A 23,213-nucleotide genomic window follows, 5' to 3' on the forward strand; every position below is an offset into this window, starting at 1 on the left:
TTTTTCAGTGCCATTTGTTGTTACTATGAATATAGAACTGGTGTTTCAATCCATACATGGACCACCGTTGATGAAATTATATTTTTTTCATAAAAATATTGAGGGTGTTAACAAATTACGTAACATTGGAAGGAGAGGGAGGGGGTCACGCCGTGCGCTACGATTCATACAAACCAATTAAACCTTCCATATAAAAGCGTTACGAGGGAGAGGATGGAGGTACAAAATCTTCAAATTTAGCGTTACGTTATTTGTGAATGAATCCATTCCGTAAATTCCGAAGGATCATTTGGTAGCATGAAGCACAATGTCAGTGCTGTACTCAGAATGTACATACGAATGCTTAAAAAAATATCGGTGCTTTGAATTGAAATTCATAAAATGATCAATTATGAATGTTCTTGATTTCCGTTCCCTTAGGGTTCTTTCACAAAATCCGTAACGCTGAATTTGATAATTTTGATACCCCACCCTCCCTCTCGTAACTTATGGAAGGTTTATTTTTTTTTGTACGGATCGTAACGCTTGGTCTGACTTCCTTATTTCCCCTAAAGCGTTACGTAATTTGTGAACAGTCCCTTAGGAAAGCGAGAAAGTCACTATCATTACTAGGTGTCTTGCACATATTGGATACTGGGGTGGCTCAAAAAATCGATTTTGCTCCACAGTGCCTATCTGATTCTTTATCATGTTCTGAGTGTCCTCTGAAAATTTGAGCTCATTTGAATTAAAACTGATTTAGCACAAGCGATTTCAAGTGCATGCATGCATGCATGCAAATTAGTATGGGGATATTTATTTTTTCAGTATACTGTAAATGACGCTTCCGCATTAAGCGCAGGTTAAAAGAAAACCTACATAGCTAAAAGGAATACTCAACAGCTTTCACGCAACGAAAACTGCATGTTAATCAAGCGCCCCAATAATTAGTATTCGATTTTAATACAGGTTGCGAATCTTTAGTCATGATCGTTAAACTTCTTTGAGGGCATCACTGAAATGTGCAGTGGAACATAGTAGCCTGAATTTTTGTGTGCTATCTTTCGCGCCATGAGCAGCAATGTTGCCTGTTGAGGATTTAAGCAATTAGCTCCAGAAAACCACGGTATAGATTAAATTCGATTACTAATTATTGGAACGATTAATTAAGATGCGGTTTTCACTGAGTGAAAGCTGTTGAGTATTTCTTCTAGCTATGTAGGTTTTTCTTTTAACCTGCGCTTAATGCGGAAGCGTCATTTAAAGTATACTGAAAAGCTAAATATCCCCATACTAATTTGCATGCATGCATGCATGCACTTGAAATCGCTTGTGCTAAATCAGTTTTAATCCAAATGAGCTCAAATTTTCAGAGGACACTCAGAACATGATAAAGAATCAGATGGGCACTGTGGAGCAAAATCGATTTTTTGAACCACCCTATTGGATACGTTACGGATACACAAAGATAATATTTCTATTTTGTAAGATGGGTGAAAATATTACTCCGGATAATCGAGCCATTTTCTCCGGTTAATCGAGCCCCGGATAATCGAGCCTCCAAATAATCGAGTCCGGCCTGTAGTTGAAACAGTGACCCATTCCCACCCCCATTTGACCCATTGTCACCCCCGACGACGGTATGAAGCATTTAGAAATTTGGATGGGTCGTCACACTTTGGTCAAACCCCCTCCCCCCTCTAAGCGTTACGTAATTTATGGATATTTCCTAAGGGCGCACTTTATGGAAAAGCGCAAACTTCTTCCAATCAAGTGAGACCATAATCAACTGTGCAAAATATGGGCTCGATTGGTTGTTTCCTCGCATTCCGCATCGCGTTTTAAATTTATATGAATATTTTCACTAAGATCACTAATTTTTAAATAACACTCAGTTAAACTATTGGTCCACGTAGCTCGGCAGTGCTGGCAGAACAATCAATTTTTTTGGATATGTTTTGAACAATCATTTTTTTGTGGATGTTCCAGTAACGTACCTTCTTGAGCAATGTTTTTCGGCATCCTTTAGGTTGTACTTTAACACAATGTGCCACTTGGTTTACGATAAACTGAAACCACTAGAAGTAAAAATGCAAAAATATGCGTTTTCCTATACAAATTTCCATTCAAACTACAAACGCGTTGCGGAAAGCGAGGAAGCAACCATTTGGGCCAAAATTCTGCACAGTTGATTGGGACCAGAATTGTTTCGAGAACCATTGATTTTTGGGGCCACTTCCCCTAGAAATAAACATAACACATCATTTTTTTTTTTTTACAATGTTATGAAAACTCATATGTGAATATGTACGTTATGTGGAAGATATTGATTTGGAAAATGTATTGGAAGTAACCACTTTCCCTTCGATGGGACTCGAACCCATGACCCTACAGTACGCTAGACTGGTGCTTTAACCAACTAAGCTACGAAGGACCTCCGTCGGCCTTCGCAACCTAGCGGCTACTGAACGAGCTCGAGATTCCCAAATTGGACGCATAGTCAAATCACTCGCAATCCATTTATCAAGCCAATACTTCCACATGTGGTCGGGTCTGAGCTTGACGACCGACTGGCAAATAGCATACACAACCTCACTTGATCAGTACCGTTGCTGATGAAGAATGTGTATAGCCGCCAGACATTCTAAATACTCACGCTCCTCTAATGTGGACGTGTACAATACACATGTGGAAGTATTGGCTTGATAAATGGATTGCGAGTGATTTGACTATGCGTCCAATTTGGGAATCTCGAGCTCGTTCAGTAGCCGCTAGGTTGCGAAGGCCGACGGAGGTCCTTCGTAGCTTAGTTGGTTAAAGCACCAGTCTAGCGTACTGTAGGGTCATGGGTTCGAGTCCCATCGAAGGGAAAGTGGTTACCTCCAATACATTTTCCAAATCAATATCTTCCACATAACGTACATATTCACATATGGAGTTTTCATAACATTGTAAATTAACGTCCAAGTCGGGTGGTTTAATCCCCGGAAATAGGCAATTACCTTTGATTGAACATAACACATCATGTTATAATCATGCTCACGGCGTGTGTATGGGGGACCTTTATGACAAAAAAATGAGCATCGCCAAAACTTTCACTACGTGAAAATATAGCTCTTAAGCTTTCATTTCGTGACTATTTGAAAAAAATCTACCGAGGGGTCTCGAACAACTTTTTTTTCTCCCTGAAACGGATCTTTGTAGTTGGAAGACCAACGATTATTATTTATCGCGTCCCATTTAAAATGAGATTCCTGGATTTTTTTATTCCAATAATCGTATATAAACTCAGGGGTACCGAAATTACCAAGCTATTGTCTAAATTAATAGTTTATTGGAGCTCAAGCGTCAAAGTGCATGACGAAGCCGAACTCGATATATTTATGTTATCCCCTGCAAACAGCTAAGAAAGGCTTGGATGGAGATTATGCTCTGCATCGTCATCTTATGCACATATACACTAGAGTGGGGCGCAGTTGTATGGAAAAACGCAAACTTCATCCGATCAAGTGAGATCAAGGTTTTTCTGAATCGTTTTGGGACCCCAATCAACTGTGCAAAATATGGGCTCGATTGGTTACGACCTCGCATGCCGCATCGCGTTTTAAATTTACATGGAGATTAGTATGGGAAAACTTACTTTTTTACATTTTTGCTATTAGCGGCTTCAACTTATCATCAATCACGTGACTCAATACGTTAGCATATAGTCTGGAAGATGCCGAAAAACTTTGCCAAAGAAGGTACGTAGCTGGAAGGTCTACAAAAAATGTTATTACGTTTCGAAAATTGATTGTTCAAACCATATGCAAGAAATCAATGTTTCTGCCAGCACTACCGGACGACCTATGGTTATCGAAGGGCAAAACCAATCTTCCTTCTTGTCGGATGTTTTTCTTTGTGAAATGATTCCGGATAGCTCCCATTAGCTCTAAAGCCTTATAAGATCAATTATTTTGAAATAACACTCAGTTAAATTATTGGTCTACGTAGCTCGGCAGTGCTGGCAGAATAAACTATTTTTTGCATATGGTTTAATCACTCAATCTTCGAAGCGTTATAACTTTTTTCGAGGTCGTTCCAGCAACGTGCCTTCTTCAGCAAAGTTTTTCGGCATCCTTTGGGTTATACTTTAACGTAATGTGCCACTTGGTTTACGATGAACTGAAACCTCTAGTAGTAGAAATGCAAAAATATGCATTCTCCCATACTAATTTCCATACAAACTTCAAACGCGATGCGGAAAGCGAGGAAGCAACCAATCGGTCCCAAATTCCGCACAGTTGTTCAGGACCCAGAATGGCTTCGAAAAACCATTGATTTGAAAAAGTGACCATGACGCCTCACTCTAATATACACCCAATTCTTTCCCAAATATATACCAAAATTGAAACTTTGGTGGTAAATTTGATGGTAAAAAAATGGTAACTTGGCTTAGAAACCTCGCAGTTAATAACTGTGAAAGTGCTGATTGAACACTCAACTGTGAGGCGGCAATGTCTTAGTGGGGAATGTAATGCCAAAACGAAGAAGGAGAAGTAATGTAGATACACATAATTCACTTTTTACACTTTTTTTTCTGTCGTATTTTTGATTGTGTAACTTCAATTTATCACTAAAAACTATCCAACATGCTCATAGAAATCCTTAATACCTCATTCAAATAGAAATCAGATTTCAATTGATATACGGTAAACAGATGAGCGCAAAAATGAGTCATGCTAAGTGCACAATAAAGGCAAAAATGGAAGTAAATATCTAGCTTTTAGTTTAAAATAAAACCTCTTCTGATTTCAACAAAAAGTGACATGGGTATAAAAAAAACTTAAAAATATGTACTGTATTTTGTCCTAGAGATCATATCGCTGCGATGCATAGTTGATGAGAACGAGTGATTCATCCAGACAAGCAAATTCATTTTACTACAAATGTTGTGGCAAACATGCAACTTTCTATGATATTGCACTGCGTGAGCTTGGAGAAATACTCATTCGAAACGAATATTTTCACTCGAAATTCATTACCAATTTAAAAATTAGTCCACTATTCATTGTGTTGTCGCATTATCACTCTTTTGCTTTTGGCAATCACTTTCAATAACGTTCAATTATTTGGTCAAGCTGAATACCACCAACATAAAACGCAAACACAAAACCTGGACGATCAGAACCAGGGTAGTTTTAGAAGTTTTTGGAGAAGATTTTTAGACACAAAAATCGTGCTGAAGGGATGACTCTAATCAAATCTAAATTGCCTAAGAGTTCAGAAAAGTTAACCAGTAAACGAAAATCAATCTCCTGCATCAACTGCATCTTCTTCTAAAAAGACACTTATTTTCATGACTCCAGACTTTGAAGTAATCGATGAGCTTTACTTTTATTCATCTATATAGTGGAAAAAATCTAGCTCAACAATGATCAGAAGCGTTATTTAGAAAAGCTTTACTAATTATTAAGCTCCGTTAATATTTATAAAAACTCCATAGAATAAAATGTATTCCTTACTTTCAAGACCAAAAATATCTTTATAAAACCATCCCACATAGAAATGCCGAGGAAATGTCCAACCTAAACATTTCCTAGACCGAACCGGGAATACAACTCAGCCACCTGCAGCATGGTCTTGGCATGCTTATTTCGGTAGGTTAAAATAGTTTTATATTATCTTGGAAATGTTATAAAAAATCATTAGGTTTTCAGAAATCGTTATGTCTTGAATGTCGGAATCCTGTCGTTTTTTGAGCTCAAACAATCAATTTGTAATTTCTCAATTATCTGGAATAATTTCTACGAATTTCGCTAATTTTCATTTAAATCCAAAAAGTATAAAATTGAAACTAAACAAACACTGTTAAAAATATTAGTGGGTTCAACCCTTGCGAAGCAGTATGTTTGCTAGCCAAATGTTGAACTTAATCATTTTGGCTCCGTCATGCTTTTCCATATTTGAGCCTTTTAAATTAGGTTCAAAATAAAAGAACATGAAGAATATTCATTCCTTGCATTTAATTCATGAAAAATAGTTAAAAAAATAAATGACGAGTCAACTCGTGAGGGACTCGTGACTGGCAGCTGGTATTAGATTAGAATGCAGGTTCCATTTGGAAAGGAAAAAAAAGTTTTTCGGGACCCCCCGGTAGATTTTTTTAAAATACCCAGGAAATGAAAGATAAGAAGCTATATTTTCACGTAGTTGAAATTTTAGCCATGCTCATTTTTTTGTGATAATATTCTTCTACTGAACACACCGTGTGCTATGATGATCATGAAATTTTCATTCCTCCATCTTTGGCAGGGAATTTATAACAAAACTATTGCTTGACGCAAATTGATATAATTTCGAAAAAAAATTGTTATGGCTAACTGGTCGGGATACTTAGCATTATCCTATTTGCTCGCAAATCATTCGTTAAATTCGACGCTGAATGCTGATATTAGCTAAAAGCTGTCAATTAATAACTGAGGAAATGCTAATAGAATTCTAAGTTGAAAAGCCGGCCAAGTTCCAGTTGGAATGTAGAACCATTGAAGAAGAAGAGTGATTGAAGTATTTCGCTACACGTTGTTGATGATTTAATGCATCTATTTTAAAGATTCGTTACAAATTATCAGTTTTTTTCAATATAAAAGTGACCTCCGGTTTGGTCAGAAAATAAAACACTTGGTTAAAGTTCAAAACTCTTCCCCTGATTTTGTTCAAGTAAAATAGAAACCGGGAAAATTTGATAAAATTTATCGTGAAAATCGGTAAAAACCAGGAATTTGGAAATCGATTTTCAGTAACCGTCCTCGAAAAAAAAAGATTTTTTTTTCAGAAATTGCTGCAATGCCTTAAAATGAATGCGAATAGATGTGAATAAGCTATTTTACAAAACGGGTAAAATTACCTGTCACTAATATTTACTTTTATGATGATGATGACGAAATCATGCTGCCATGCAAATTTACCAAAACAAAACGCCGAGCCGTCCACTCAATTGATGGTGAAGTCTCGATCAGCTGATCGAAACTGTCTCATAAAATGGCTTATTGGTGAAAATAGTGGAATCGATCTCCGTAAAACGTTATGTGGACCATTGTAATGTGTTGCTCTCATAAAAATCCGCGAGAAAAGCATCACCATCGTTTGGGGGATTAATCTGAGTTTTTGTGCTTATGCTTACATTCTGGGCCAATTTCTTCACCGTTGCTTAACTGCTAATCGGTAATTATTTATATGCTCAAATCTGGTTTAGTGACTAAGCGGTGACTGAGACGTAGACGTGCTTAGCGTAGATTATATATGAATCATACATTGTCTCCAAATAAACATCAAAACGATTTTGTTTTTTCAAATTATCAATTCAAGCGGTGTGTAACAACAAAGTTTGCCGGATAAACAAAGACTATCGTGAGAAGGAGTGCTCTATTGCAATTTAGTTTGAAGATACATTCCGCGAACAACACAGTGATCTCGAAATGGGAAACACAACAAAGTCGAGCAACAATTTACTTTGTGAACATAGTTCCAAATTAGTTAAACCTTAACATCTCTCCGTACCACCCAGTCCGCCGCAGCAGCATCGGTGAGAACTGCTCTTGTTGACGACGATGATGGCTTGTGTCAACCCTTTTCCCACTAAGTCCAACATGTGTTTACGCTTTAGGAAAACATTGCACAGAGCGCACGCAATTCTCCAATTGGACATCCCATTGCTCTCATAGATGGGCACATAATGGAATGGATGATTTATTTATATTTAGATTGGAACTGAATTATGTGTACATGAGTATTACCGATGTTTATTTGCTTTTTACCGATGGTGATAAATTCGGATTAAAGCTGCCGGCTACAAGCGAGAGGGGGTGCTCATCGCATTGGGTCCAGCCCAGCTGGCCTAGTGTCAGCTCGAGCTTCGGCAGATAGCGCTGCACTGCATGGAGCGAAATCGCACTAATAGAGTGGCTGACCAATAAACATGAATAAACATGAAGAGTGTGGATCGATCTTGTTTGGACTATGTAAAATTCGCTGCATTTGAGTTGACTCGAGAAAAGTTCTGCTCCCTCGGCTATGAATTGCATTCACTGTTGTTCATCGGAATGTTTCAATAATATTTATAAATATTTATGATAATTATATTCCAATTCCATTTCGAGCGTTCTCGTGTTTATTCGCCACAATCAAGGTGGCTTCGTGCAGGGGGTTCACAATAGGAATTAGTTTGATTGTTAGTTACAAAAAAAACGTATTTGTTGTTTATTTAATTCCTACAAATTCTGTATTCAATTTTGTTTTCAAAATCACCATGCTTTCATATTCAGCACACGTTTGCTAACCCCTCGTTTGCGTCACTCTTACATCGTCACTTTCAATTATCCTCAACGGATTACAGAGCCGTGTGATAATTGAATGATAACAAAATGTTAATTTTATTCAACGAGAAGAAAAACAATCGCATTGTGCCATTTTCCTCTTGTCCAATGAGTTGGACGTCCTTCAGTAATCCATTGGGTGATATTCAAACCACCCAACTACACTGCTACCCAAAACCAACCTCACAATCACTTTCCAATCATCGTCTGGCACGATAATCCACAGCTAATCCTGTGAGACCTAATTAAGTTACACAATTTTAAAACAGACTCGTTTTACCCCGACTGGATTAATATCTAAATGTAGTTTTTTAATCAAACCTTTCTATCGCCTCCAATGCCCTAAAATGAAACCGAAATATGTTGCTGTGTGTCACACCCCATTGAAATCTGGAAAAGCCGTATCAACAACAAAGAACTTGCTTTTTCCCTTTTTGAATACATCACCAACTCGTTGTCAGGAGTGGAAAACAGCATCAAAAGACACTCTCGTGTTCGACGTCGAGAATAAATGAAAAAGGTATTAACACTTTGCATTTGCATACAACCAACCACTCACTCGGACTTACAGCCGACAAATGCCCCTTGCTGACGCCGCGCCGTGTCGGGAGTGGATGCAATTTTCCCCCTTTCCGGAGCCCGAATCTTCACCATCTCTCACCGGGGTGATGGCCAGTCATCACCCATCATCATCATCGTGTACGCTACGGTACAAAACTTGTAAAAAAGGAACATACTTCAGACTCAGAGCTCAGAGTGGCGGGGATTTGCAGGCCGACCGCCTAGGCATACAAATTACGGGTTTATATTTAAATCCTTTAGGAAAATAAACAGTCCTGATGACCCCCGGAGCAACTCCTTCATGGTGGTGTTTACCCTTTTACAGTGTGCTTCTGATTTTACTTTACCGATGGATCCGCATTGTGTTTGCATCACCGAGTGAAGAGACATAGTAAACACAATGACCACGATTAGGTTTTACTGTATTTTGGCACGATCGAACACATCAAATCATTGCGCTTCTATTGTCAGTTCTGTTGGATCCGATTATTTATTTAAATTCGAAAGTTACCAAAATTCGGTTTTTGCACTTGAAATCATATTCACTAAATGTAAACATTTTTTTTTTTTTAACTAATTTTATTTGTTAATTATCTAATACATGCATTCATCTCTTAGACTAGGTGTTCCGTGTTTTCTTAACACTATCATCCTTATTTGCTATGTTATATTTTTAGTTTTTATTAATACATTTCAATTGCCTCTGGCAGTTAGAATTTTTCCTCTGGTTGAATTGAACCATGTAGGAATTACAATGTTTTCAACTTAAACTAATCTTAACCTATTTTATACTAAGGGTACAAGGAGTTAATCGTTGCAATAGAAGATTGCAACGATTTTTGTCTAAAATTGGAAATTATTTTGTTGGACATTTGTTGCAATGTCTCAATATTAGAAATTCTATGAAGTTCATTGGTACTATACCACGGAGGCAACTTCAGAATCATTTTCAGAATTTTATTTTGAATCCTCTGAAGTGCCTTCTTTCTGGTATTGCAGCAACTAGTCCATATTGGCACAGCATACAACATGGCAGGTCTAAAAATTTGTTTGTAAATCAAAAGTTTGTTCTTAAGACAAAGTTTTGATTTTCTGTTTATAAGTGGATATAGACACTTAATATATTTGTTACATTTGGCTTGAAGGCCTTCAATGTGATTTTTAAAAGTTAATTTTTGATCTAGCAGAAGTCCTAAATATTTAGCTTCGCTAGACCAATTAATTGGAACCCCATTCATAGTGACAATATGTCTGCTAGAAGGTTTCAAATAAGAAGCTCTCGGCTTATGTGGGAAAATTATAAGCTGAGTTTTGGAAGCATTCGGAGAAATTTTCCATTTTTGCAAGTAAGTGGAGAAAATATCAAATATACTATATTAACAATATAGTTCACTCTGGCTGATTCCAACGGACAACACAGTAGCGACGCGGTGTCACAAAGGGCAAGCAATGTAATAAAGAGACCTTCCGAGGGGTATTTAAAAGTAGAATGCAATATGCAGTATAACATGTCGAAATAATATGCTAGAAATTATCCTTTGACCCCATTTTGATACCTTAGTTTGAAAAAAAATTTGAAAAAAAAATCATTCAAATAGTTAAACATTGTAAATTAAGTGTAATTTTTGCAATTATGGGACCCCTTGGTTATCGTTTTCAGGCGTTAGTTACCCTTTGTGACGCAAGATGGTGTGATTATGCTGTCCGTTGCCTAATATATGGAGATGTATGAAGTGAGCTATATTGTTAATATATTATATTTGAAAATATCCAAACTTTTTTGCAATCTACTACAAATGATACGAAGGCTTCGCCCTTTGGCGGAAAGGCCCGTGTCATCTGCAAACAAAGATTTTTGACACCCTGGTGGTAAATCAGGTAAGTCAGAAGTAAAAATGTTATACAAAATGGGCCCCAGTATGCTGCCTTGGGGAACACCAGCTCTTACAGGTAATCTATCAGATTTAGAATTCTGATAGTTTACCTGCAGTGAGCGATCTGATAAATAATTTTGGATCAGTTTAATAATGTACAGAGGAAAATTAAAATTCTTCAATTTTACAATCAAACCTTCATGCCAAACACTGTCAAATGCTTTCTCTATATCAAGAAGAGCAACTCCAGTCGAATATCCTTCAGATTTGTTGAGCAGAATTAAGTTCGTAACTCTTAATAACTGATGAGTGGTTGAATGCCCATGGCGAAAACCAAATTGCTCATCAGCAAAAATAGAATTGTCATTAATATGAACCATCATTCTATTTAAAATAATCTTTTCAAACAGTTTGCTTATTGAAGAAAGCAAACTGATTGGGCGATAACTTGAAGCCTCAGCTGGATTTTTGTCCGGCTTCAAAATTGGAACAACTTTGGCGTTTTACCATTTATCTGGGAAGTATGCCAATTGAAAACATTTGTTAAATAAATTAACCAAAAGGATAAAGAGCTCTCAGGAAGTTTTTGATAAGTATGTAGAAAATACCATCATCACCGGGGCTTTCATATTTTTAAATTTTCTAGTAATAGATCTCACTTCATCCAAATTAGTTCCCAACGAAGGGTCAAAAACATTATCTTGGTTGGAATGTCTTCGAAGCTTCGTGTAACCTGATCCTCAATTGGACTAGTGAGACCTAGACTAAAATTATGGGCACTCTCGAACTGCTGAGCAAGTTTTTGAGTCTTTTCGCCATTTGTTAATAAAATTTTATTTCCCTCTTTAAGCGCTGGAATTGGCTTTTGAGGTTTTTTAAGAATTTTTTTTAATTTCCAAAAGGGTTTCGAACTGGGATCCAACTTCGAGACATTATTCTCAAAGTTGGTATTTCTCAGAATGGCGAAACGTTTTTTAATTTCATTTTGCAAATCTCGCCAAATAACTTTCAACGCGGGATCGCGAGTTCTTTGGTATTGCCTTCGCCTCACATTTTTAAGACGGATCAGTAGCTGAAGATCGTCGTCAATAATAATGGAGTTGAATTTTATTTCACATTTAGGAATTGCAATGCCTCTGGCTTCGACAATTAAATTTGTCAAAGATACGAGCGCATTGTCAATATCACTTTTGGTATCCAAAGGAATATTAACATCAAAACTCCTGTCGATATATCTATACCAACATTTGAAAAGGGCGTAACAGTCAAAATTTATTCCTTCTGATTCCTCGTCTACTTATATAGCTATTTATGCAGGCAAAGAATCAGAGGGAATAAATTTTGGCTGTTACGCCCTTTCCAAATGTTGGTCTAGATATGTTTTATATATATCCCAATCAGCTCTTTGATAATTAAAAGTAGAGCTCATTGGATTATAAATGGCTTCTTGTGAGATTTCAAATGTCACAGGAAGGTGATCAGAGTCAAAGTCAGCATGAGTTACCAATTGGCCACACAGCTGACTTGAATCCGTTAAAACTAAATCAATTGTAGAAGGATTTCGACTGGAAGAAAAACAAGTAGGGCCATTGGGATATTGAATAGTATAATATCCCGCAGAACAATCTTCAAATAAAATTTTGCCGTTGGAATTGCTTTGAGCATTATTCCATGAACGGTGTTTGGAATTGAAGTCACCAATTACGAAAAATTTTGATTTGTTGCGAGTCAGAATTTGAAGATCAGCTTTCAACAAATTCTTTTGCTGCCCTTGCATTGAAAAGGCAAATAGGCTGCAATGAAGGAAAATTGACCAAAATTTGTTTCAACAGAAACTCCCAAGGTTTCAAAAACTTTGGTTTCAAACGAAGAAAATAATTTATGTTTGATACGTCTATTAATGACAATGGCGACCCCACCACAGGCGCTGTCAAGACGATCATTTCTGTAGATAAAATAATTTGGATCTCTTTTAATGGAGAGTCCTGGTTTTAAATAAGTTTCTGTTATAATGGCAATATGCACATTATGAACTGTTAGGAAGTTGAATAATTCATCTTCCTTACCCTTTAGAGAGCGTGTATTCCAATTTAGAACTTTCACACAATTATTTAGATCCATTGAAACGGAGTCCGATAACAATTTTTTGTGTGTACTTTATACCAACCTGAACAGCTTCAGGAATGGTATTTGCTTTGAACATTGCATCATCATGTGATGCAATTGTTCAGTTAAAAAATCAAAATCGGAAGCAGTCATGCTACCTGAATCAGCAACATGACCGTTATTTTCCGTTGGGACATGGGTATGAACCTCATTTTGAGAAGAGAAATTTTGTCTACCAGCAGCGATGTTTGCATACGTAGGTACATTCGAAAAATTGGAATTTACTGAAGTGCTTGCTACCCGTTGACGAGCGGCAAAATTTGTTTGTGAATTGTGGTGGGTATGAATTGCTCGACCGGTAACTGGTTTCGAAATTTGAGCGTTTGAAAAATGTCTACCCGTCGAATCTGGGATCCGATTGGAATTTCCCGTCATAAATTTTGCACGGGAATTCAAAACTTTTTTGCGTGAAGGGCATTCCCAGAAATTGGATTTATGATTGCCCCCACAATTTGCACATTTAAATTTATTGGAATCTTCTCTCACAGGACATGCGTCCTTGGCGTGAGAGGTTCCACCACAAATCATGCATTTAGCATCCATGTGACAATATTTGGTTCCATGACCCCACTTTTGGCACGTACGGCACTGGGTGGGGTTTTGGAAATTTCCCCCAGGCCTGCGGAAATGTTCCCATGTAACACGGACATGGGACATAATACAGGCCTTTTCCAAACTTTTTATATTATTTAGTTCACTTTTGTTAAAATGAACTAAATAATATTCTTGAGAAATGCCCCTCTGGGAAGTACCAGAGTGGGATTTCTTTTTCATCTTAATTACTTGGACTGGTGAAAATCCAAGTAATTGAGAAATTTCAATTTTAATCTCATCCAGTGATTTATCATCACTGGGGAGACCTTTCAAGACGACTTTGAACAATCGCTCAGTTTTGTCGTCGTATGTGAAGAATTTATGGCGCTTCTCAGTTAAATACTGAAGAAGACGTTTGCGATCGTCAAAGGATCCCGGCAAAACGCGGCAGTCACCCTTCCTAGAAATCTGAAATGAAACCTTGATCCCCTGAAGGTTACTCAAAATCTCATTCCGGAAGCCAGAAAACTCGGCAACAGATACCACAATTGGCGGAATCCTTTGCTTTTTCGCATGAATCGAATCACCTGGGCTAGAGGTATATTCGATTTGCTCAATTTCATCATTAATCAAATCGAACTGATTGCTCAGTTCGATTGGAGAAGAATTATTTCCGGTATTAGAGTTAGAATTATTATTATTATTATTTATTTAATCAGACTAAGGCCGAAGTGGCCTGTGCGGTATATAAGAGTCTTCTCCATTCGGCTCGGTCCATGGCTACACGTCGCCAACCACGCAGTCTACGGAGGGTCCGCAAGTCATCTTCCACCTGATCGATCCACCTTGCCCGCTGCGCACCTCGCCTGCTTGTGCCCGTCGGATCGTTGTCGAGAACCATTTTCACCGGGTTACTGTCCGACATTCTGGCTACGTGCCCGGCCCATCGCAGTCGTCCGATTTTCGCGGTGTGAACGATGGATGGTTCTCCCAACAGCTGATGCAGTTCGTGGTTCATTCGCCTCCTCCACGTACCGTCCGCCATCTGCACCCCACCATAGATGGTACGCAGCACTTTCCTTTCGAAAACTCCAAGTGCGCGTTGGTCCTCCACGAGCATCGTCCAGGTCTCGTGTCCGTAGAGGACTACCGGTCTAATTAGCGTTTTGTAGATTGTCAGTTTGGTACGGCGGCGAACTCTATTCTATCGGAGCGTCTTGCGGAGTCCAAAGTACGTACGATTTCCAGCCACTATGCGTCTCCGAATTTCTCTGATGGTGTCATTTTCGGCAGTCACCAGTGAGCCCAAGTACATTAGAGTTAGAAGGAAAATCTGAATTCTCCAGCTTCCTTCTATTTTTTCCGCGCTTTGGCAGGACGGTCTTGAAACCTTGTTTCTTTGAAGGAAGTGGAGAATTCAGAGACTCCCCCTTCCTCTTGTTTTTAGTAATGCTCATGGCTGAGCGTGGAGACGTGACCTTCTAAGAGGTTTTTTCCCAGAACGGTGTCCCTGCAGGATTACCACCGCTTGTTGGAATTTTACTTCCGCAAACGGGTCCAACGTAAAACGAAGGCACGGGTCCTTGCAAAGATCGTAACGGGATCAGTGGGTACAAATAGCGCTAAGAAGCACCGTTGAAATTAAAATAGCTTCGGGTAGTATTAAAAACTTCCTTCCGCAAAGAGAGAAAGAACCGCACAGCACGAAAGCACGATGCGGTCTGAATGTAAACATTTTCCTCATGTTTATTACGTTGTGCATTCTTCTTCTTATTGGCATTACATCCCTCACTGCTTAGTGTTCATTCAAAACATCCACAGGTTTCGAGGTTTCTAAGGCGAGGTTTCTAAGCCAAGGTACCATTTTTGCATTCATATATCATAACACGACGATACTTTTATGTCCAGGGTAATCGAGACAATTTCCAATCCGAAAATTGTCTAGACCGGCACCGGGAATCGAACCCAGCCACCCTCGGCATGTTCTTGCTTTGTAGCCACGCATCTTACCCTAGGCTAAGGAGGGTGCATTATTAAGTACTATTTTTCTTTCAAATTCAAGCATCAGAGTACGAAAAAAAGTAGATCACTACTAAACCTTTCTCTAGAACAGCCCAAATTCCCAGAATGTCCAGAAACGATGGGTTCTATTCCTGCCCCGTTTCAAATTGCAATATCCTGTTGCCGAAATAGTTCTTCTCCATGTATCAATGCGGTAAGTTCTTTGTCTATGCTGAAGTACATTTCTTTGGACTGAGCGTTTGATTGCAGATCAGATTATTTCATACGTTCAAATCTCACTGAGAAACGAACATGTGTTCTAATATTCAAACTGGTGCAAATACCCTCCCGTTCCTGAGGGCATAACAATCATAACAACTTTGAAAGGATTAAAAACTACACCACGTCAGTGAGCAGCAATTGTCATCCACAGTGGCACTACCCGTCATCCCAAAAATCTGTCTATCAAGTTCCCGCCTGTTTTCCTGCTAGTGCCTAGTCCGGAAGCATGAAAGCACGGTCGCCTCCGGGTTGATTCGCTTGTTTACTTGTGTCATATGTTAATTTTTCACGACTGATTATGTTGTTTGGCATTCCACTTGTTCCACTTGATTACGGCTGACAGTGTCAGCATCGGACTATAAGTAGCACTAGCAGCAGAAGCAGCAGCCAACAAGCGGGAAATTTGCAGAGGGGACGCTCTCGACCATTGACATGAATCGAATAGAGATCATTTTCATCTCTCCCTCCGCGTCAACATAGGCTAAATGTGATGTACGATGCTCGACGAGTCCGAGACGAACTTGTGTAATTTCGAAAGAGCGCAATCACATTGCACATTCATGGCGACGCTGTCAAGTATCAACTGTCAGTGCTTGTAAGTGTCAGATTTGGTGCCGGGTAAGCGCTAAGTTTGGATGGCAGGTTGAATCGAACATTGATAGACGGGACATGGAAACTGTTACCCAATGTTTTACTGTGAATAGCATACGAATATGAAGGCAGCTAGAGCGGTTTGATATAGTTCTTCTCCTTCAATAGCTCTACATTCCAACTGGAGCTTTGCCTGATTTTCTATTAGGATTTCCACAGTTAATAATTAAACTTTTCAATGTCCGCTAATTGCATGAATGTGTAACTTTGGTGGCAAGCAAAATGGATACACTTCGCCCGGAAGCCGATAATTGTTCCCACCAGGAAACATTCTAGCCCGCATCGAGAACCGAACTTGCAAACTCCTACACCTTTGCTTGCAAGCATAATTGGAGAATTGATATATTACTGCTACTGCTAGAACCATGATAAAATAATTATATTATTTGGAGTTTTTATTTTCATTGACTAATGTTGAATTCGCTTACGAGTAAATATGAGGAAAAAATCCCAATGGTTTTCCAGTTGTAATCCACGAAGAAATTGCAGAAAAATTTCTCTGCGGAATTCCAGGAGGCATCTCCGAAGAAATTTTAAGGGGAATTCTTAAGGAATTCCTGGAGCAATTCGGGTGAAGTTCCTGAAAGAATTTGATGAGGAATTCCTAAAGGAATTAAACGCGAGATTCCCGAAAGAAATTTAGGGAGGGATTTCCGAAGAATTTATAGGGAGATGAAGGAATTCGAATAGGAATTTCCACTAGACATCCAGCCGAAATCCCCGCAGAAATTCCTGAAGAAAATCAGGAGGAAATTACCGACAGAATTGCAGGAGGAATCCCCGAAGATGATATCCCAGAAGAATTTCAAAAGCAATTCACATAGAAATTCCACGAGGAAATCCGGAAAGAATTCGTGGAGGATTTGCCGAAGAAACTCTGGGAGCAGTAGGGAGGGACTATGTCCAAGGGCTTGGCAACCCATTTCCATGCCACTGCGTTTTATAGGGCTTGTTGTGGGATGAATTGTGGTCTGACAGTGGGCCCTGTTATTGTTTACGTAGGACTACGTATGTGTTTTCTATATCGGGGTACACTTTGCGATTTTGAAAACCGTTGACCGTCACGAAAATATGTTAGGCTTTGAGCGTTAATACCTCAGCCGTTTCTCGATGGATTTTCAATTTTTTGGACAATCATCTGTCATAATGATGCTGCCGGTAGTAGAGGTCCAAGCAGAAAGTAAATTTTCAATTGACCGTCGCCGACAGCAGCAACATAAAGTAAAATTTCAACGCAAAGTTCCAACAAGCGTTTGGTTGCTATTAGTTATTATAAAGGCGCATTGGGAAGAGATTATCGGTTCTTCTTAGGACCAGCATTTTCTGAAAAGAAAGGGTTAAGGTTAGGAATGGTATAATATGGTCCCCCACCTCCTAAGGCAATATCTATGAAAACTTTTTACTCTTTAACGCAATTAATGCAAACTTTGTGTTGTTTGGTAGTCCAAAAACTCGCATTCCATGTGAGTAGTCATATAAAAATATTACATAGAACAAGTAATAAAGCTGTTTTTAAAAATCGTAAAAAAAAGGTTTCTACAAGTGCCTGGGCAAAACGCCCCACCTTAACCAAAGAAGTTTGTTAGCCCTTGGAAGATTTGTCCGCAGAAGATGGTCGAAGGCCAGTAAATCGATCGAAACGTCTGGACAGTCTGGCAAAGTTTTGATTTGTCATTTTTCGCCGAAAACAAATCGATGAGAATCCCCACCAGCAATTTCGCGGCGATTGATCCATTATAAACAATTAAACACTTCCGAAGCAGTTTCAGTAGCACACGATTTTACTGTTGCAAGATTCCCTTGAAATTCCCTTGAAATTCTTGCAGTGAAACTGGCGACACTGTTAATATAGTTGGAAATAATAAAGTGTTAGATAAAACAGTAGGTTTTTATTTGGATCGTTTCAGTGGAAGTAAGAAAACTATCATGTAAGATATTTAGTATTTAAGTAATTATATGCAAATTTATCTAATTTGAAATATATTTGTAGCATTGAAGCTGACGTAAAAGTAAACGCTGCTTTCAATATGTGTTTCAATGAACCAGAGATGAAACAACCAAACACATTTCTAACTATCATCGTGTAGTCGTGTTTCACTGCAACACCTTAAATCAGCATTTCAGGATGCATGTATGCGCCGGTAACTGCAGTTATATAGCCAGTGTTGCCAGTTTCACTAATAACTTCAACTCTTCTCAACACCACCATTGAAACGAAAAAAAGAATGGGGTCTGGGTCATTTGGCATAAAGTCATTTGGCATAACGCCATTTGACATAAGGTCATTTGGCATAAAGGCCATTTGGCATAATGATAATTTGGCATAACGGACATTTGGTATAATTTTGAACTGCAAGAAAAGAGTGGGTCATTTGGCATAATTCCGAACTGTTAAAGAGGAAGGGATATTTCATGTATTGCTTAGCGTAGATAAAGTAGGTCGAGGCTGTTTTCTGATAAATTTAGACTGATGGTAGATATTTTCCGGAAGAACGAAATAACAAAACGGTAGAATTACTTCCGAGGGAGGGATCACATCCATCATTGACTTATTCCGGAAACATGTCTACTTTTAAAGTAGGCATTACTTCCACCATTGCATTGCTTCAATCCGGGCATGTGCAAAACCCGGCAAGCGCCTAACTTTAAAAACTCAAGCAATACACTTGTCGTAGACGAGTTATTAAAACCAATCAAGTCACATATGAGTTACTGCAACCAAATCAATCTGAATTGTGCTACTCGGGGAAGAGATCACATCTACCATTGATTTATTTCCGGCAAGCGCCTACTTATAAAGAAGGAGTCACATCCACCATTGCCATAATCCGGGCAGGGCCTACTTTTAAAGAAGGGATCACGTCCACCATTGCCACAACTCGGGCCACACACCTTCTTTTAAAGAAGGGATAACATCCACATTGCTCTAATCCGGACAATTGCCTACTTTTTAAGAACGAATCAAATCCTCCATTGCCATAATTCGTGCAAGCGCCTATTTTTAAAGAAGGGATCTCATTTACCATTGCCTCAATCCGGACAAGCGCCTTCTTTTAAAGAAGGAATCTCATCCATCATTGTTATAATCCGGGGAGCACCTACTTTTAAAGAAGGGATCACATCCTCCATTGCCATAATCCATGCAAACGTCTACATTTAAAAAAGGGATCGCATCATCTATTCATCGACTTCAAAGCCGCATATGATACAATCGATCGGGACCAGCTATGGCAGCTAATGCACGAACACGGATTTCCGGATAAACTGACACGGTTGATCAAAGCTACGATGGATCGGGTGATGTGCGTAGTTCGAGTTTCAGGGGCGTTCTCGAGTCCCTTCGAAACCCGCAGAGGGTTACGGCAAGGCGATGGTCTTTCGTGTCTGCTATTCAACATCGCTTTGCAAGGGGGAAAACGAAGAGCAGGGATTAACACGAGTGGTACAATTTTCAATAAATCCGTTCAGCTATTTGGCTTCGCCGACGACATAGATATTATGGCACGTAACTTTGAGAAGATGGAGAACGCCTACATCAGACTGAAGGGGGAAGCCAAGCGGATCGGACTAGTCATAAACACGTCGAAGACAAAGTACATGATAGGAAGAGGCTCAAGAGAAGACAATGTGAGACGGTGGTGACGAAATCGAGGTGGTAGAAGAATTTGTGTATTTGGGCTCACTGGTGACTGCCGAAAATGATACCAGCAGAGAAATTCGGAGACGCATAGTGGCTGGAAATCGTATTTACTTTGGACTCCCCAAGACGCTCCGATCGAATAGAGTTCGCCGCCGTACCAAACTGACAATCTACAAAACGCTCATTAGACCGGTAGTCTCCACGGACACGAGACCTGGACGATGCTCGTGGAGGACCAACGCGCACTTGGAGTTTTCGAAAGGAAAGTGCTGCGTACCATCTATGGTGGGGTGCAGATGGCGGACGGTGCGTGGAGGAGGCGAATGAACCACGAGTTGCATGAGCTGCTGGGAGAACCATCCATCGTTCACATCGCGAAAATCGGACGACTGCGGTGGGCCGGGCACGTATCCAGAATGTCGGACAGCAATCCGGTGAAAATGGTTCTCAACAACGATTCGACGGGCACAAGTAGGCGAGGTGCGCAGCGGGCAAGGTGGATCGATCTGGTGGAAGATGACTTGCGGACCCTCCGTAGACTGCGTGGTTGGCGACGTGTAGCCATGGGCCGAGCCGAATGTAGAAGACTCTTATATACCGCACAGGCCACTTCGGCCTTAGCCTGAATAGAAAAAAAATCCACCATGGCCTTAATCTGGGCATGCGCCTACTTTTAAAGAAGAGATCACATCCACCATTGCCTCAGTCCGAGCAAGCGCCTTCTTTTATAGAAGGAATCACAACCACCATTGTCATAATCCGAGCAAACGCCTACTTTTAAAGAAGGGATCGCATCCACCATGACCTAAATCCGGACAAGCGCCTTCTTTTAATGAAAAGATCATATCCTCCATTACCATAATCCGGGCAAGCACCTACTTTTAAAGAACGAATCAAATCCTCCATGGCCATAATCCGTGCAAGCGCTTTTAAAGAAGGAATCACTTCCACCATTGTTATAATCCGGGGAAGCACCTACTTTTAAAGAAGGGATCACATCCTCCATTGCATAAGCTTACTGTCTACAAGCAAATTATCCTCCTCGTGATCGAATACGGCATGCCGGTCTGGGAGAGCTGCGTTAAAACCCATCACCACAAACTTAAACGGGTCCAAAACAAATTCCAGAGGATGATTCTTAACACCCCTCCCAGGACAAGAACATCTGAGGTCCACCGTCTGGCCGGGATAAAAACCATACATGAACGCTTTGGTGATTGTAAAGAAAAGTTTAGTGTACGGCCCCTTAGTAGATTTGTTGCGTGATTTCACTGATTATTGTCAATCAAAAAGTTGAAATCACTCTTCAAGAATATGTGCAGTCAGTTTAAGCTAAGCAAGTTAAGCAAATAATTTTTTCCAACTATCTTAAAGCTAAACGATTTTTAAAATAATTTAGGTTAATTCTTATTTTGATACTAATTTGAATTTCAAATCTATTTCTGTCTAATTTCAGTTACACAGTATCACTAGGATTGGTAGACACATTAGTTAGGAAATTTAATCAAATCCACGAATCGGTCGAAACTCAACAAAGTTTGGTGCTATCTCTGCTGGCTTCTCTCGGCCTTCTGACGAAGCTGGCAGAGTTGTGTCCGAAAGGTAAGATCACTAGACCCGCAATAATTGATCCGTTCTAACAAGGATACTTGTCCTCATTTCAGGCCCGGACATTACAAAGTTCCTGACAACGGTCAAATCAACGGAACTGTTCGGATCGGTCTCACTGCTGTATGCAGCCATCGTGCCCATTGGTAAGTCATCTTCGGAACATTCACCGTTCGGAGTTTTGCTTTGTTTGGCTCGACACAACATCGCAGACGGGTTTGTTTTGCTTTTCTCCATTCGTGGGTCCAAGATCGAACTTATTTACCTTTGAAGTGTTTACTCCGCCCAAGTTTGCTCTGCTTTTGTTTGGTTAATCCGTTGACTTTCCGCGCGGTCTCGGGGCGCAAACATACATGGAATAAATCTGACCGTTTTCTATGCCGAAAGCGTGGGACGCTTTAAATACGGATGTTCGATAATAATATCAATTTTTTTTTCAAAGCTTCATTCATTGATATATGGTAAACCAACGACAACTCATGTATCATCATGACGTAATTGTTCAGTAGTAGGAAGTTTAATAGTTTATGAAGATTTCACTGAAATGTTTTGCTCTAGAATCGTGTTTCAAATACTTTTCCTAACAGCTTGTGGGTAACATATGTGCACAAAACATATAATTCACAACTTACAGATTTAAACCAATCCATGTTGGGACCTGCACATGTACGCCTCCGAAACCAATTCGTCAGCGTCCGCAGGCGCTGAAATCGGAACGTGAGAATTGCTCAATTTCAGTAATTTCGATAAGTTTAATGTGTGCTTTTCTCATCCTTCCCCGCCACCCGCTGCAGCCAGCCAGCGGCATGGTTTGATTATTAGGGTTTCATTATCTCAGGCGCGGTTCTTATGTTCAACAGATGCCTTCGCAACGGCCGGGGCCGCAAGTAGATCAGAAACAGCGCCAAAACAAACGGAGCCGTTGCTGAATGGTCAGCGCCTTTTTCCACCCAAGCTTTGTCGGTCCATCATCCGTCGTATCACTGTACCTGCTGCCATTACTATATTTCCCGACCGGTAACTACCGGAAATGGGATAATTTAATTAAAATTATTACGCTTTTATCAGATGCCGGTCGGATTTCTTTTGAGTTTCGGAGCCTGCCTCATTCCACTCGGGAACGTAGATCCACCCCAGAAGTAATTTGAATAATTGGGTGTGTTTTACCAACAATTCTTCGAAGTACGCAATTTAACAATCGCATTGAGTATGAAAGGGTTAGGGTTGTTTGGCTTTAGCGTTATAACAGCAATTTTTCACATTGTTTTATGTGATTACTTTGTGGCTTACGGCTAGATATAAAAAAGGCAAACGATCCACCGTCCTGGACCAGCCGAGCCTGACCCGAGTTTCAACATGTTTTCTCTTTTTTTTTTGTTTTCTTTTCCGCAGGTGAATGCATTCCACCAAGAACGATTTCGCTGGCGGCAGCTACCTTTAATCTTCTGGTAACGTTGGCCAATCTGGACATTGTGACGTTTCAGGTAAGATATAGTTTGGTGCTTTTTGTCTGCTCCTTGAGCTTAGTATTTATGGCGGGTGACACTTTTTTTCTCTATCACA

General features: G+C 39.6%; 1 protein-coding gene across 1 annotated transcript in view; it reads left to right on the top strand.

Annotated features, from left to right (window-relative positions):
- LOC134212117 (uncharacterized) overlaps positions 1-23,213 on the top strand; it is a 259,280-nt gene that overhangs the window by 186,266 nt on the left and 49,801 nt on the right. The window contains exons 9-11 of the mRNA XM_062689667.1: positions 21,499-21,644; positions 21,707-21,796; positions 23,043-23,134. Of these exons, the coding sequence (XP_062545651.1) occupies positions 21,499-21,644; positions 21,707-21,796; positions 23,043-23,134 (328 nt within the window). The remainder of the gene's footprint in view (positions 1-21,498; positions 21,645-21,706; positions 21,797-23,042; positions 23,135-23,213) is intronic.

This window comes from Armigeres subalbatus, chromosome 2 (assembly GCF_024139115.2).
Source record: "Armigeres subalbatus isolate Guangzhou_Male chromosome 2, GZ_Asu_2, whole genome shotgun sequence".
Taxonomy (NCBI): domain Eukaryota; kingdom Metazoa; phylum Arthropoda; class Insecta; order Diptera; family Culicidae; genus Armigeres; species Armigeres subalbatus.